Source organism: Vidua chalybeata, chromosome Z (assembly GCF_026979565.1).
Source record: "Vidua chalybeata isolate OUT-0048 chromosome Z, bVidCha1 merged haplotype, whole genome shotgun sequence".
Lineage (NCBI taxonomy): Eukaryota > Metazoa > Chordata > Aves > Passeriformes > Viduidae > Vidua > Vidua chalybeata.
In genome coordinates, this window is record NC_071570.1 from 44,153,806 (window position 1) to 44,168,781 (window position 14,976).

The 14,976-nt window shown below is 43.3% G+C and overlaps 1 protein-coding gene across 5 annotated transcripts in view; it reads left to right on the plus strand.

The window, feature by feature from the left end:
- Positions 1 to 14,976, plus strand: part of LOC128802444 (PH and SEC7 domain-containing protein 3-like) — a 119,861-nt gene that overhangs the window by 73,529 nt on the left and 31,356 nt on the right. For 3 of the 5 annotated variants that reach the window (XM_053968828.1, XM_053968823.1, XM_053968824.1), the window contains one exon: positions 13,198 to 13,241. In XM_053968828.1, coding sequence (XP_053824803.1) covers positions 13,198 to 13,241 — 44 coding nt within the window. Of the gene's footprint in view, positions 1 to 2,682; positions 2,886 to 13,197; positions 13,256 to 14,976 lie in introns of those variants that run through there. The other 2 variants (XM_053968827.1, XM_053968826.1) reach the window with 2 other exon arrangements.

A 14,976-nucleotide genomic window follows, 5' to 3' on the forward strand; every position in this document is an offset into this window, starting at 1 on the left:
AGATGAACTGCTGCAGTTAGGCAGCAGTGATAGTGCTGTGGGTAACACAAGAGAAAAGAAATATTGCTTTGATTTAGTCTAGCTTGTATTTAATAATAAAATTGCTCTGTGTAATTGACACTGACCTAGGTCTGTGTGATATTTAGGGAGTCTAATTATTTCAGGTATGATGAGAGTACTTGGGGAGTTGGCCCTATAAATCTGAGAACAAGAATAGTCTGCTAGGCAGGGGGCTGCTAGGATAGAGACTGATTTGTGGCCATTTACGTAGCACCTGTCAGGACCTGCTGCTTAGCTCATCTGGAGCGGTTTGACTGCAGTGCAAATTTCCTCTAAGAAGAGATTTTCTTTGAAGAGCTTTCGCACAAGCAGTGGATAATTTCACATGGGTTAAGTAATATAAAACCTTTTTAGCAAAGTGGCAGAAGTAACTCAGAGCATGATTATTGCCATAGAAAAAGGTTCCTTTCAGTTATCCTCTAGCAATGACAGACTTGTGTAAAAAAGGAGCACATTTTGAATTTGATCTTAATGTGTGAGGCAGGGATGGGCTTGCTAGGTCTGACTGTGGTGGAAATGAAAATGTATTTTTCTTGTTGGCCAGAAGGGAAAGTATGTATCTGTACCTCAAGCAGAATGGAGGCAGAATTTGTGAGGAATCAGAAGTTTCACACCCCAGGGACAGTTTTTGTGTTGATATTTAGGTAACCTGTTCCCTGTTCCACTGTTGTCCTTCAGCAGGGTCCACACCTTTTAGAGTCTGTGAGAAAGATATGCACCTTGTAGCATCATTGGGAACAACATCAGCAAAGGGTTAATGCTATCAGAAAGGCTGCTGCATGCTGGAGAGACAGCAGCATCTTTTATGAGCAAGAATGCACCTAGGACCATCATGTGGCTGTCTAGCCATTTGCCCTGTAAAGATGTAAATTCCTGATTGTAAGAGACTGGGAAGATGTAACCAGGGGAAAGTCCACTCAATTCATATGCATCTTATTTACCCCTGGGTGCTGTTGGGCGCATGACATGGGGTAAGCAAACTCTCATGTTGCTTTCACATGGCTTGGCAGAATGGAACAGGATTCAGATGTGAATAGAGACTGGAGCCTCTTCACCCAGCTTTTGGCTGTCTCAAGTATCTCAGCATGGGACATTCATGTCAGCATGCCAGGGCAGTGCTGCCTCATTGCTGTCTATGTGCAGACTTGCTCCCTGTGTGTGTCAGTGTGAATGAGATGAGAGCCCTCATGTCCTCCACAATCCAACACCACTGCTGCTGTCCTTGCCTTGCCTGTGATATGGTGGTATGGGGCAGGTTGCTGAACCTGGTGTTAGCCTTGCTGCAGAGTCTTCCAGCTCCTCATGCACCCTCTGCAGAAACTGTTTGCCTTTTCTGGGTTTGGCACAATGTTCCCATTGTCCACTTTTCCCTTGCTGCTCACACAACTGCTCCACCTGTCCAGTGTATGTCGGCAGCTGTTACAATCCCATGCTGAGCAGAGTAGAGCAGAGCAATCTCTCTCTTTCTCTCACATTGGAGCACGTTGCCATGGCAACGCACAGTCTGCTGCACTCTGGGTCTCCAGGAGCCAGAAATGATGGTGCTTTTGCAACATTGAGGTAAATGTCTCTCTTTTCCTGTATTTAGTGCACCCACCCCTCAGTAAGAGTACCAGCTCCTTTTGGCATTGGCCTCCCCTTATCCCCTGCACAAAGGCAGGTGGCTCCAGGCAGAGAGCATGCCTAGCCTCTGGAGCCAGGCTCATGTGTGTTGGAGTGGTGCCTCTAGCAGCGGTAGTCTCTCATCCATCACTAGGCTGTATGAGTTTGCCATGAGGGAGAAACAGAGTGGCACTTGGGAGCTGTATTATTTGTGGGGTTAGCCACTGGAGCATGTGGTTTGCTTTTGTGGGGGTATGGCTACAGCTCTCCTGGCTACCGAGTGGGGAGATGAGTCCCTAGGTGCTTGTTCACAATTCTGCCACTAGTTTGCACTTATCACCTTGGGAAAATCATCTCTTTTCGCCTAAGCCCCTTTAAGAGTGTGGAACTGGTCTTGCTCTCTCTTGCACTTTGGGAAGGACTCTGGCTAGTGAGTGCAAATACTGAGTTGTGGAAATTTGCTGATTTGTCTCTCTGGGGCTTGCCAGTACTTTGTTATGGTGCTGTAGGTTTTCACTCATTTCTCCAGTGCTCTGGGAATCCATCAGTATTTCTCACATCCAGAAGCCTGTAGCTTCTGGCAGGTGATTGAAGACTCTTTTTACAGTGTTCTTTGTTATTGCAGGCAGTAATGGCAGGCTATTGCAGGCAGGGAAGTGTGGCTGCGTGAACTGAAAATTAATATCTTGCTTGATCTGCTGGCATTTGTACCAGCACCTCTCTCTCCACCTCTCTCTCTCTCACTGTTGGTGTGTGTGTGAAGGGGGAGTCGATGCTGGAGAGGGGAGCAGAGCAGAGCAGGGGAGGAGTTTCTATCAGCGTCTTCCTTTTCTTTTTCTTTTTTTTTTTCTCCCATCCAGTGACGTGAGCAATGCCTGGAACAATCAGGCTGGCTCCAAACACTGTGCCTGAAGATGCTGGAGAAAACAGCCTAGTGTGCTTTAAGCAAACACTTATTGCTTGAGCCTGGGCTCTCCAGTCATAACATTTTCCAGTTCCTCTGCAGGCAATTGGGAAGTTTCATTAGCTTTCTTCTTTCCCATCCCATCCACTCACTTTTGGAAATGATTGGAGTTAACAGTGTTCAGAGCACCAGCAAAGTCCGGGTGAGAGCCACAGGTTCGGTGAAATACTCCCGAGAAGAATCTCTCTGGCGGCAGTCCCATCGGTCAAAATCTATGAAAATCTCCAACTCTTCTGAGTTTTCTACTAAAGAAAGCAAGGTAAATGACTAAATATTAGTAGTGTTTTGCTTGTTTAGGCTTGGGTTTGGTGTTGGGAAAAGGTTATGCTTTGCAGGAGTTAAGAGCTCTGGATTATCTGCAGTGATCACAAAACTGCTGTCAGTTTGTCATGAAAAAAAAATCTCTGCATATGAGGAGAGACCTGAAGGTGAAAGAGCTCTGGTGTTATAATGATCAGGTCCTTAGTTGAATGCCCTGTCACTGAGCTTGGTGCAGTAGTAAACAGGGAGAACTTGCTAGTGACGGTGCTAGTTGGAGCTCTACTCTTGGGAAATCTGCCAGAGTTGGCAGATGATGTCCTTGGGATAATTTGTTTAATGGGAATTGTTTTCTAGAGCAAAATAATTTTTAGTCGTTATCTATAGCTCTGTGGTTTAGTAGGTGTGGGTGCTAGGTGAAAATATTGTCTAAATAGCATGCATGATTAAATACTGCTGTCAAGTATTTATTAGGGAGGCATTGCTTGTGCATTTATAGGAATACATTAGTGTATTGTAATGGTTGGTAGCACAGGCTATTCCCAGCTGCTACAGTGACTGTGTGTAGCATCTCCTCACCCACAGTTATTCAGTTCCTAAGCAAACAGCCCCCACACTATGCAACATCTCTTTTTTTTCCTCATCCCTCTCTCCCACACAATAATGGAGAGGCACCCAGGAACTCCTGGCAAGTGCTTTAAGAGCTGTCTCCCTCTCAAAGGTGCTCCATATCTCCAAGGGTCGGATGAACTTTATGCAGTGACAAAAATATGCCTCTGATTTCATTCTTATTGCCAGTTGATTCTGACCGTGGAATTAAAAGATACAACCATTTGCAAAGGTGTGCTGAATCAGGGTGAAATATTTCAAAGCATCAGCCAAGCTTTTTACTGTGTCTTGGGTCCATGTGCATGCAAAGCAGGTACCATGCATGGATCTTCCTCTGGTGTCCCTTCCCTAAATCTCCTATCTGTTCTGTGAGAAACCTCCTCTGCCATGGTGAAAAGACCCCAGTGCTGCACAGTAGTTCCTAGCAAAACACTCTCTGCTAGCTTACAGGTTGTATGGCATTTTAGAGCCTGAGCTGTGTAACTTAAATCACAGGGTACTGCAACCAGAAATAAATGTAAAGTATTTTTTTTCAGTTCAATTAAGTGAGCCTCTGTTTTCAGGACCTTATAAACTATATCTAAGAAATAGTGTATTACTGAGTTAGGGCAGGGAAATATCATGGCCATAATTTTCAGGCTGTTGCTGGTGCAGTATGTGCTTTTCCAATAAATACCAAAGTAAAGGCTGCATCTTGCAGGTGCTCTGGGACCCTGCTGTCATGATCACTTTCATCCTAAGCATGGGAATAATTGCACAGTATTTGGTGGGAGGATTTATGCATGAAAACTCTCCTGCATATGGTAAAAACTCAAGCCTTTTGACACTGGATGAATTACTTAATCTCTATTATCTTCTTCTCCCAGGCTATGTGTCTACTGTGTATGCATGGTGTAGCGTCCTCAGGGCAGGGACTTTCTCCCAGGGATGCTGTCTGACACAGCTAACTACTGCAGTAATGAAAGCTCTACATTCACTCCTCTGTGGAATTCACTTTTCTTCCTTCTAGCTGCTGTAGGTTGTTATTTGAGAGACAGCCACTTCTTTACCTGCCTATCTCAATATGCTGGGAAGAACACTGCAGCTTCGTTTCAGTTTATTGTACTGTTTCCTTATTTCAAGCAAAGTTTTTTGTATCTGTAGGGCATCTGAGATGCGTAAAAGCTGTGTTATGGAGGGCTGAGATGATCTCTGCATTCCATTCAGTGGTGCTTGCCTGGTTGATAAGATGTCAAGTGTCTCTGCAAGTGATTGGTGTCATGATTTTGGACAGTCCTGTTCTTTCCATCTCTCTGTTCCCCCTTCTGATCTTTGTCTGCCCATTTTTTTGCTGAGACATTGCTGATTTAGAGAACTGATTTATAACTGAGCTTTGGCTGTTCAATACTGTTGTGTTGGTGGAAGAACCTGGAGGTTGTTAATCTGTAGTGTGGCAAAGGAGCTCTTTTTATTAATGTAACTGTGCATATGTGTTTCATTGTGCATCACTTCTCAGGTAACGTCTTCAGTTCTAGTCTGGGCTTTCCTGAACACCAATGCCATGAAGATCTCCTCAGTCTTAAGTATGGTTTGGTTTGTAGACTTCATGTTTCTGTGGGTGTGTCTCCCTCTTTGTGTCTGGACTGCCTTGTATTTTATCTGCTCCTCATATAAAGTGATTACAATGCTCAAGACCTGTTTCTGTGGCTGCTTCAGCTGACTTTGGACAGGAGATAGATTTAAACCATTTGTGCCCCAGAAATATACTCCTCTTTTACTTTTCACTTATATGACTCAGCCTATTATGGTAAGCAAGAGAGTATTATGTATCCTCATGCTTTAGTTAGTATGAACAAAGCACCAACATGATGCCTGCAGATGAGGTCTGCCTGCTGCCAGTGTCAGAGAAGCTAGGTAGCCCAAGTATCTTTTATCTCCTTGACGCACATAAGGTAGTGTCTTTATGTGGACAGGCTTCGGTAGGGGGATGCATCCTGAATGTGTATTATAGGCAGGTACCAAAGCTTTAGGCCAGCAGAAGAACCTGTGAAAAGGATGCTGTGAATTCTGTACCATTGTTTTGTGGAGGGCAGGCTCAAGTCCAGACTACATACAAGGTGAGTCAAAGGATCTTAGGATCATCCATGTGACCCAGCATGCTCTGTAGTCTCTTTTTCTGACAGACTTTTTTCCTGCAGCCAGGGACTGAGTTGCCAAGTACTTTGTACCTGTCCTGCCTGCAAATGCACAGGGCCAATAAAACAGTTTGAAATAGGCTGTGTAAAAATAGGCTGTGGAGGTGCTTCGCTATCAAGAAGTACTTCTCTAGCCTTTTCTCTATTTTTCTGTAATAATTCAGTATGCTGCCTTTACAATAACACTGATGAAACACTTCAGCAAGTACAGAAAAAAATCTTTTCAAGCAAGCTGTGTGTATTAATACAGAGGATGCATTTCTTGTGTGGCATTAATTTCTTTGGTCTCAGGAGCCACACCTAACCACCCTTTTCTGTGTTATATCATCGAAAGAAAGAAAAAAAGGAAAGAAAGATTGTGCCAGATATATTATCATATCTGGCACAATCTTTCTTTCCTTTTTTTTTTCTTTCTCTCCCTCCCCCTCCTTCTCCATACAAACCAGATTTTTAACAGAGGAGTTTCTCTTCAAAATGTTCTCCTCCAGTTGGTGACGCACTTGAAATTCCCTGGGTGAAATGATCTCCTTTCCTTCCCTCTAAAATATTCCTATCAACCCTATCTCCTCCTACACCAAAGCAGCATTCATCAGTTCCATATGCTGCTTAACAACTCTGTGCTGTTTTATGAATAATGTATGCTGGCTTGTTAGAAGAACGTTTGTTGTACAAAGCAGTGGAATTTAAAATTGAGAGCAATATCAGCAGACATGTGATGCCATGCACTAATGCACAGGCTTCTTGGCGTACTATTCTGGCATCCTTGCTGCATCCCCATCAGAAGGGGGTGAAATGCACGAGAAATTGAGGGTGTGTGGGCTTTGAATCTGGCAACGAACTACAGGAACTCAGTGATCAGAACTCTTATCCTCCCTTTGCCAGGTGTTACAGATCCATGCATGAGGACAGGAGAAAATGTCAAGATCTGGGTTTTGAAGGAGGGCGGCAAATAGCAGGTGGCGGAGTAGTATAGATCTGTATTCCAAGTGAGGGCCGGCCTTCAGATAGTGATCTAAACAGCAAGCTACGAGTGGTATATAGCAACCAATACAGCTCTGCATGCAGACTTGACAGAAGGCAATGATACAGAGCTATGCCCTGGTCCAAAGGATAAGCACATTAACAGCTATTAGGACTCCATGCAGACATTTGTGATGTCTGGTATCTGTTGCCTCTAGAACTTGTTTTATTTTTGTAGACTTCTGCTACTTCAGTTGTTTTTTGTCCCTCCAGTAAAGCAGCCGGAGCTGGTGCCTATCTGACTGCTCAGCTCCAAAGGGCAAAGCCGATGGACAGGTGCTGAGTGACTGGGGGAGGTGCTGTGGCTGCAAAGACTGAACATGTTTTTACCCTCAGGTGTTTCTGGGTCTTCCTTGCTGGTTGAAGTCAACCATGCCATTATCAGCTGGAGGTGAAGAAGTGTATCCAGCCAGGGCTGCTTCTGGAAGTGGCAGCAGGGAAGTGTGGCAAGGGCCTGGCTCAGAGCACATGTGCATCCCTGTTCTGAGAGCATCACAGATATCCTCTGCAATGATCAGATGATCATTCCTTCAACAATGACTCCAAAAATCAGGGAGGAGCTGGATGCAAGCAAAGACTGTGGGAGACAAGAACTGGAAAAGACAGTCTGGGTCATCCCTGCTGTCTCTGTGAACTTAGTTTTGGTTTTGCCTATTTACCGGCTCACAGAAGGTGTTTCCGGCTCCTCTTCTGTGCGTGGAGCAGGTGTAAAAAATGTGTGGTATACTCCCTTCCCTCTTGGCAGGCTTTTCTGCATGGGCTAGTGCAAACAGAAAATCAGTAGCTTTCTTCAAGACACAGCCCTATGTTGCTTTTTGAGGGGAGGAATTGTACAGTGCTCTGGGATCTCTTCAAACATCTTGCACCCTGCTGGCCAGGCTTTGGGGGCCCTGTGTCTACTGTAACTTAGATGATTTACCACTCTCAGTATCTGCATAATTTGCTATGTCTTTGTCCCTGCGTACATACCTGGTTGTGCCATTCTTCTGTGCACTGCTTCTGCATGCAGAGGCTGATTCACAGCATCACTGGCAGCTGGCAGGTAACAAGAGCAGCCTGTTTAAATGGGTCCAGTGGTTTGTGCATGTGACAAGATTTTAAGGAAGATGAGGGTGGTGAATGACCTTTTTTACCTTGGCAGCTTTTTAAAATAAACCAGAGTTTTCAGGAGCATGCTCTCCATAGTTTTGCTTTTCTTTCCAATTGGAATAAAAGTACCAACTAATGAGAGCTTGTGAAAATCTGGGATTTTTGCAGACTTACTTGCTTACCAAAGGGGAAATGGGGGTGGAATTCAGCAGTTTTTTAGAGTTACAGCCTTCCACTTAAAAAGGAGAGTATTTCTTGCCTAGTTTATGAACAAATACAAGCAAATCCCACAAACACATAACAAATATCATATTTTTAAAATTCAGTCTTCTAAGGGTCAGATTGGAGCTGTAGGAAACAATATTGGAGTTAAAACAAGGAAGGTGCCTAGGATTTTGCCTACTGTTCTGCTTTATGCAGAGGTCAATTTCTTTTATTCTGCCTTCAGAATCGCACTTGCTTCTCCAAGGAGTTTATAGCCATGCAGAGCCTGAGGTATGATGTACCTAGAGATCAACACTTACAAGAAAGGGGAAAGCTGTAAGCTGTAAGGAGCAGGGACAAAAAGTCAAAGCATTGAAGTCAGACACTGCTGACTAGTTGGTATCTGGGAGTTTGGATCCTGTTCAGAGTAGCCTTGGGTGACAAAAGGGATAGAAGCTCTTTCCACTTTCTGACTGCTATCAGTCTGGCTTGGAAGATGACTTCTATGCAATATTCATTCTATCATTCACTGCTGTGGTTCAACCTCCTGCTTTCTGGCTTACATAGCAAATTTGCCAAACACTTCCCAGGCTAACAGGTAGGAAGTGGTGATGGTTGTCAATCTAAATTTAAATTAGAGCTCTTTTTTAAAATTTTTTTTTTCATTTCCCAGAGAGAAAACACGAGTTAATAAAATCTGTCCTTGCAGCTAGCTAAGTACCTCGAGAGTCATGACTATGCCATAATCTCTGATAAGCTTTGTTGCCATTAAGTGAAGCATTAAAGTGCTTGTCTCCAAGTTTGTTTGATTTAGTCATACTTTGGAAAAATGTCTATTGAAAAGAGCTACTGTCTGAATCAGGGCATTGGGGAATAGCCATGAGGTAAATCAGGGAGCAGATGCTGTGCTGTACATGTATGGTTCTGGTTACAAAACATGGCAGGAAGAAATTTTGCTTCTCTGGAACATATGAGAGCCCAGGCAGACATCAGGAAAATGTTAAAGTAGAAATTGTTTTGGAGAAGTGACATACAGCAGTTCTGAAAGGCTGGTGAGTCCAGCAGCAAGTGCACAGCCTTGCCAGCAGTCTCTGCCAGAGAGGTAGACTGGGGGACAGGCATGAGAACTCATGTATTTGAATCCCTGGAGAGGTCTGCTTGCTGAGGTCTCAGTGAACATGCCTGGTAGACACACAGAACATGCACAAGTTCACAGAACACAGCTGTCTAGGCTGTGCATACTCTCTACAGTTTCCTTTCTGTTTCGTAAATACCAGAAACTTTTTTACAGGCTCTGTTTGATGATCTGTGAGGGGCACCATGTCCTTGGTCAGATGTGTGCCAAATGACTGCTGTCTGGTGTCTGTTACTCCCTAAAGAAGGAAGATGATGTCTGGCTTATTAGTAAAGATTGGGACAAAACATAGCTCTCTTTTCACAAGGCAAAAGCCTGGGGCATTTGTTATCCCTGCACCAATCTGGACTGCTGCTTTTGTATGTTCAACTCTTTGGCTGCAATGATCCCTAGAGATGTGCCTAGCAGTGAAATCTCATAAAAACCTGCGCAGGGCAGGTATTAATTTTCAAAGGTTTTGACCCAATCTTGTCGTCATTTGGGCCAGAGGGCAACAAATGTGTTTCCTCAAGCCATGTTTTTGCTGTTTCTGAAACACATTGAGCTAGATGAGGAAAAAAATACTACTTCTGAAAAGCTGGAGGAAGTATGCAGCTTCTTTGCTTTGTATTTGGAGTCATTTTCTGGATCAAAATGTAAGAGAATATTTTAGTCATAGCAAGAAGAAAAGAGCAAGTCACAGAATAAGACAGGGGCTTTGGCCAAATCATGTACAAAATGCTCTGTGACTGCAGAAACCAGTATCAGCTTTGGTTTGTGTACAAAAATGGAGTTGTATCTAATTCTGCTGAACTGGCAGGAGAAATATTAACTCTTTCTTTTGCTCTCTTTCTGCAGAGTAGTCTTAAAATCTCTTGATAGCTGTCACCTGAAAATTAAGCAGGTGCCTACAAATTGTCAGAAATGCCCAACCAATGCCCAACCAAACACCTTTGGTTGTTTGCCTTTGGTTCAGAGTACCTTATACAACTTCAGAGAAGATAGACTCTGTAGAAACAGTGAAAATTCCAGACTTGGAAATACTTCATCTTATTTCTCTGAATGCCACAGTGAAGCTCAAGTTAGTGGTGAGGACCTCTCTTTGTTAGCTCAATGTCAGTTGGATGAGGCATAAGTATTCTTTGTGTTCATATCTGTTGTATTGCTCTGAGAAACCTACTTTCTTGGAACATTGTGACCAAGAGTTGCTGCCTGTATAGCATCAGCATGAGGTGAATTATACCATAATGTTTGACCTGCTTGTGTATTGTTCAGTTAAGCCAGATTTCCACAGAACTGAATATTAAGGATCTTCAAATAAGACTTCCAGATTCAAAAAGGAGCCAGTGGATGACTGGATGAAGAGTGGGATATGCTCATGGTATTGCTCATGTGAATTCAGCTGTGGCATATGCACAAGACTAATGTCAACTCTTCACTTTCCAAATTATTTTTGGTTTGGGTCAGCATTAAGGCTATCTAAATGTTACTGTTTCTGTTGAGCATCATGTCATAGCTATTATAGTATGTGATTTTCAGCCTTGTTCATACTTGATGTGCTACTTTTTGCTAATCATGTGCATCAACAGTTCTTCTACACATTAACATATTTTGAGGCTGTGTAGGAGTTATGTGCCAGAGGGATTAAATCTAGCTATGTATATAAGGTGAATTACAAATGCAGATTATACGTGTGAGAATCAGGGACAATCCATACCAAAATACTTCACTTGATTTAAGTTACCTATTTGAAGAACTCCATTAGCTTGGTAATATCAAGATCTGTTGTATACATCAGCTCGTGGAGGGCTGAAATAAGACATACTTATCCACCTGATATATATACTTTCTCTCAAAAAAAAAAAAAATCCATCCCAGCTGTCTGATACTCACCCAGTCTTAAGTCAGGTTTCAGACCCTTTTCTTTGCAGGCTTGTATCAAAAACAGAACTGTTACCTTTGGTGTCAAACTTACTGGGCATTTTTCCTATGAACTGGAAGAGGAACATGGACAGCAGCCCAAGATAGTGATCTTCAAGCACAAAAGTTGCTTAACATTAATTTTCTGTTTTGCACTTAGAAATGGAACATGTTTATATTTAGGCGTGTGACTGGGAAATCAGTCAGGTGTCTGTGAGGCTCAGGGACTTTGGATAGCTATTCTGGCAAATTTTCACAGATTGGCCCATATGGTGAAATCTTAAAGTCCCCATTAAAATCATTCACCAAAAGGTCTCATTGATTGTCAGGAATTAGACTGAACTTTGAATTTCTAGGCCATATTCTTGTGGGTTTTGCAAACTAAGTAAAGTTCAGGTTCTTTACCACCTGAGGAGCTAGAATGTACCTAAGTCTATTAGAACCAGTGAGATGTATCCCAGAGTCCTGAGGGAATTGGCTGATGTAGTTGTTAAGCCACTCTCCATGGTATTTGTAAAGTCACTGTAGTCATGAATTCACCATTGTATTGGTGAAGTCCCAGGTAACTGGAAGAAGGGAAATATGATACCCATCTTTTAAAAGGGTGGAAAGGAGAACCCTGGCAACCAGGGACCTCCCAGCCTCACCACCTGCATGGAAATATCATGGAGCAGATCCTCCTAGAAGCTGTGCTCTGGCATGTGGAGAACAGGGAGGTGATTCAAGACAGCCAGCACAGCTTCACCAAGGGCAAGTCCTGTCTGACCAAACCAGTGGCCTTGAATGATGGATTGACCATGTTAGTGGACAAGGGAAGGGCTACACATGTCATTTATCTGAACTTCTGTAAAGCCTTAGACAGAGTTCCTCACAACAAGCCTGTCTCTTAATTGCAGAGAGATGGATTTTATGCATGGATTGTTAGATGGATAAGAAAGTGGTTGGATGGTCACATCCAGAAGGTAGTGGTCAATGGCACAATGTCCTGATAGACATCAGTGACAAGTAGTGTCCCTCAGGGATTCATCCACGGTTCAGTACTATTTAATATCTTCATTAATGACATGGATGAAGGGATCAGATGCACCCTTGGGAAATCTGCAGGTGACACCCAGCTGAAGGATGAAATGGCATCCAGAGCGACCTGGATAAGATAGAAAAGTGGGTGCATGGGAATCTCAAGAGGTTTAACAAGATCAAGTTCAGGGTGCTGCACCTGGGTCAGAGCAACCCCTTGGTATCAGCACAGGCTGGGGATGAACAGATGGAGATAAGCCCTGGGGAGAAGGCCTTGGGGGTGCTGGTGGGTGAGAGGCTGGACATGACCCAGCCATGGGCACTCCCAGCCCAGAAAGCCAAACATGTCCTGGGCTGCATCCAAAGCAGCGTGGGCAGCAGGGCCAGGGAAGGGATTCTGCCCCTCTGCTCTGCTGTGCTCTGGTGAGAGGCCACCTGGAACCCTGCAACCAGCTCTGGGGTCCCAGGACAGGGAGAACATGGACCTGTTGGAGTGAGTCCAGAACAGGGACACCAAGGTGATTAGGTGGATGGACCACATTTCCTATGAAGACAGCCTGGAAAAGAGAAGGCATAAAGGTAATCTAATTGTGGCCTTCCAGTCCCTGAAGGCAGCCTACAAGTAGTTTTTACAAGTGCATATAAGGAAAGGACAAGGGGCAATGGCTTCAAACTGAAAGAGAATAGGTTTAGAGTATATGTTAGGAAGAAATTCTTTACTGTGAGGGTGGTGAGAACTGGAACAGGTTGCCCAGAGAAGCTGCAGATGTCCATCACTGGAAGTGTTCAAACACCAGGTTGGATGAGGCTCTGAGCAACCTGGCCTAATGAAAGGTGTTTCCACCCATGGCAGGAGTGTTGGACCTAGATGGTCTTTAAGGTCCCTTCCATGGCTATTTCATGATTCTATGTTCTTAAAAAGGCACAAACCACAGACCCCAAAATATTGCTTGAGAAAATGACTGTAATCTCAAAACACACATTCAGTATCTTTTTCTTCGGTGGAATTTCTGCTGAAGATTTTCACATTACCATGAGCAGTACAGTACTTCCTTGATCAGAGACTGCTTGCTTGCTGATATTAGCTGGATATCTTTCCTCAGCATATTAATGTATGTGTAGGATGGGTCAAACAATAATTCCATCTCATTTCTCTCCCTTTGTAGGCCCTCTACAATTCAATCAAGAATGAGAAGTTGGAATGGGCAGTGTAAGTATACTTCTGTTGTAGAAATTAGAAGTTTAACAGTAGTACCTGTATAGTAATCTGTTTATACGTCCTGTGTCACCGTCTGTGTGGGCTCCAAAACCTGTAGAAGATAGCCAACGTACATAATGAGTTTGCTTTCTTGCTAATGAATGACCTGGCAATACAGCCTCATCTGTTTCTCCAGCAAGGGGAGTTGTTAATAATAGGAGCCAACTGCATTTATAAGGAAAGAGGACATTTCATTTAGTAGGAAACTTCAGCCTGAAAAGAGAGAAAGTAAATCCTCTGTTGTTCTATGGCTGCATAAATAAAACAGAAGTTGACGTCTCCCTTTATCTTTCTGTTCATTGTGTCAGAACTGCTGAATAGAAACACACTTCTTGGATTGAGTTTCCTGCTGTTGGTTTATTGTGCTGGTTTATCTCCTGATTAACTATGGATAACTTGACAACAACCTAATGTGAAAGATGATAAATGGACAAAGTCTGGTATCACTCCCTCCAATCCTTAGTTGCTTTTGACAGGCTAACACTTGTTAACTATGTAAATGCTGCAGACAAGAAAAAGCTTCAGTTTCTGATAGTGTTAAACTGACATTTCTCTGTGCTTAGGTTTCATGTGGTCTCGTTATGCCAGGAAAGTGCAGAAGTGTCTACTTTTGATTTTGCCACTTGCAGAACAGTGGATTTTGGTATAAAATAGGAAAATGATGTCTTACATATATTTCAGCTATACAAGGGTATTTTCCTACACATATTTACATATCTGAAACCTCACCTTCTTGGGAACAATGTGTCTGGAATGCATGTTCCTGCACCTCTTGTGCTAGAATTTCTAGCAAGTACCATAGGTCTTGCAGGCCCAGTGGCTTCTGATCTTCATTGTTTTTTCTGATCTTCATGTTTTAAGTTCATAATCTGCAAACAAATTTCTTGTTAGGATGTGCAGCCTCACAAGGGCAGCTGGTTCCAAGTGAAATTGCTGTCCCAGTTCAGAAATTAGGTGGTGTCAGAGTAGTAAAGAAGGTGTGCTTTTAATGAGAATCAGCAAGAAGTGCCATCTCTGATGAGCATTAAAAGTTGCGGTGGGAGACATTTTCACAGACTGTGTCTTGGACCTGGAACACACTGTGTGAATTTTACATGTCACACCAAAGTTGTTTGCCAGACACTGTCACAGGTACTTTAGAACCTGCAGAATCCATTATGTGACTTTGTCAATGTCAGAATTTTCCTCCAGCTCTTGCCAAGAAGCTATACCGTGTCTAATACATTTGGGCAGCCTCCAAGTGGGAGCTGGCTCATGACTGGCTCTGCTCCCATGAACCTCAGTCAAAGTGATTTATGAGATCTTGCTCCTGTAGAGGTGGTCACTGCTTTGACATTTACATAGTCTAATCCATGTCCTTTGTTTGGGGAAAATTCCAAGCAGGCTGGAAGAGGGATAATTCAGACTCTTTCTTAAATAAGGCTTTGGGTGGATATAAAGCTACTTTCTTACAGGAAAATGCTGAAAGGTGCCAATTGTCTGCTCCAATCTGAGACTGACACGTAGCTAGGACTAATGTTACAATTAATTTCCATTATGAGAAACAAAGCTCATTCTGGGCATAGTCAAGTACCTTTAGAGCTGACAGTACTGGCTGGATGAGGAAGTGTGAAGATGTTTCTCTTCATTTTTATAGAGATGTGTGGTTGGTGTAAAGTAATAACTCCAAGAAGCCCTGGGACTACCT